Genomic DNA, 1851 nt, shown 5'->3' on the forward strand with positions numbered 1-1851 from the left:
CGGCCAGGTGGGGGTCCCTAGAGTGGCTATTGAACCTGAGGCTGCATCTGCTTAGCCCTCAATTCCTGGCTTGCGGTTCTGGTCCTTCTGGTCCGCAGCTACCTAGGGGGCAGGAAGAGAGGATGGCAGCACACCCACGAGCGAGAAGGGGCTGGCAGAAGGCTTGGGAGAGGGCTGGGGACCAGGAGATGCTTGGACAGCCTGCCCTAGAGAGGACACAAGGCTGTGATCGCCTTGTCTGCAGCCAGTCTGCCAACCGTTCATGCTTCTGCCTGCTCTGCCATCCAGGCTGGGAGGACGCAGACACTCTGGACATGGGCATTGCTGACCATTCTGTCCTCCCAAACTGAACTTCCTCCTGGATTCCCCCACTTCCTCCTGCCCTCCCAGAGCTACCCTGTCCCCTTCTACTCTCTCTGATGCCCTCCACTCTTGCTCCTCCTGTCAGCGGCTCCTAATCCCAGCAGCGAATTCTGGGAGACTTTGTTCCACTGTCCCCACCCTTGCCTACTCCTGCAGGCAGACTTCAGATCACCGAAGGGAAGTGGTGGGAGCAGGCGCCCGGGTCCTCAGACTCAGTCTGCCTCAAACCAACCCTTCCCCGGTGCCTCAGCTTGCCTGTCTCTATCCCTGGCCTGCAGCTGTGGGCTTTCTGTCTCCCTGGCTGGGTTCTTCCCTTCTCCCTGGGGCCTGGCAGGACCTGCTGGGGGCGGTGTGAGAGGGAAACACGAAGAAAACAGACAAGAGGACGTCCAGAGAGGGCCTGCCAGAGACTTCTGGCATCCTAAGCGGGGAGCCTGTGTCCCAGGCAGCGCCCCCTCTTGCTCTCTGCCAGAGACGGGCTCAGTCTGGGGCTGGCTCCCTTGTCTTGCCCCCTAAAAGAAAGAGAGAGCTTGCTCCCTCAACAGAAGTCTTTTCTTTTTCATTCTCCGGTTCTGAAACCAGATCTTGACCTGCTGGTCACTAAGATTCAAGCGGTCTGAGAGTTCCCTCCGGCGCTGCCGTGTGATGAACTCGTTCACGAGAAATTCGCCCTCCAGCTCCGCCAGCTGCAACTTCGAATAGGGCTTGCGCTTCTTCCGTGAGCGGCTGTGGATCGGGTACCAGGGCGTGCCTGGGTGGAGATGAACCAGGAACGAGGGTTGGCCAGAAGACCCAGAGGTGACAGGCTCAGAGCCCTTGCTCCTTCCCTAGTCCTCTTCACCTTGGCCTCATGCCCAACCCCAAGCCCTTCCTCTCCTGACTCCTCTCTTCTACGAAGACCCCACCCCTACCAACTCCCATCCTTCATCCTCCTCCTTTTCCTCTTTCACTTCTTTTCCTTGTTTCCCCAACTCTACCTATCACTGCAGTATCCCTGACCCTTCTATGTTCCTCTTCCCTCCCTTCTCCCCAGACCTCTTCTCCAGGGTTTCCTGGACCCTTCCTCTCACATCTTCCGGGATGGGGTCCCTGATCAGCTAGAACAGACATGAGCAAGTGTCGAGAGTTAAACGTCTCCACTGGCGAAAACATGCAGGTAATGGAGGCTGTGGGGAAGCGGAGCTAGAGGCTCTTGGGGAGCAGGGACCAAGCTCTGGGCCTCACCTTCCCACCCCCGAGGCCTGGGGAAGGCTCGGTCCAGAATTTCCTTCTCCGGAGCTCCCTGCCCCCTCCAGCCTCGGGCTGATGCCGAAGGGAATCTCTTCAGTTCTTTTATGGGGATATTTACATGTTTATAGGGCTCCCCAACCCCCACTTCTTTTTAAAAGAAGTGCTTCCTCACCACACATTCTGTCACCCCAGGCGGCCCCAGCTCGGTCCTACCCCGCCCGCCCCGTCAGACGTCCCGCCCTGAGCGCGTCTCCGGAG

General features: G+C 58.7%; 1 protein-coding gene across 1 annotated transcript in view; it reads right to left on the bottom strand.

Moving 5' to 3' along the window:
• Window positions 1-875: 875 nt before the first annotated feature.
• The window catches only part of HOXC12 (homeobox C12), a 1651-nt gene continuing 675 nt past the window's right edge, over window positions 876-1851 (bottom strand). The window contains exons 2-3 of the mRNA XM_005869271.1: window positions 1588-1604; window positions 876-1114 (exon numbers count right to left, since the gene is read on the bottom strand). Of these exons, the coding sequence (XP_005869333.1) occupies window positions 876-1114; window positions 1588-1604 (256 nt within the window). The remainder of the gene's footprint in view (window positions 1115-1587; window positions 1605-1851) is intronic.

The sequence above is a fragment of the Myotis brandtii genome, unplaced genomic scaffold (genome assembly GCF_000412655.1).
Source record: "Myotis brandtii unplaced genomic scaffold, ASM41265v1 scaffold29, whole genome shotgun sequence".
Classification (NCBI taxonomy): domain Eukaryota; kingdom Metazoa; phylum Chordata; class Mammalia; order Chiroptera; family Vespertilionidae; genus Myotis; species Myotis brandtii.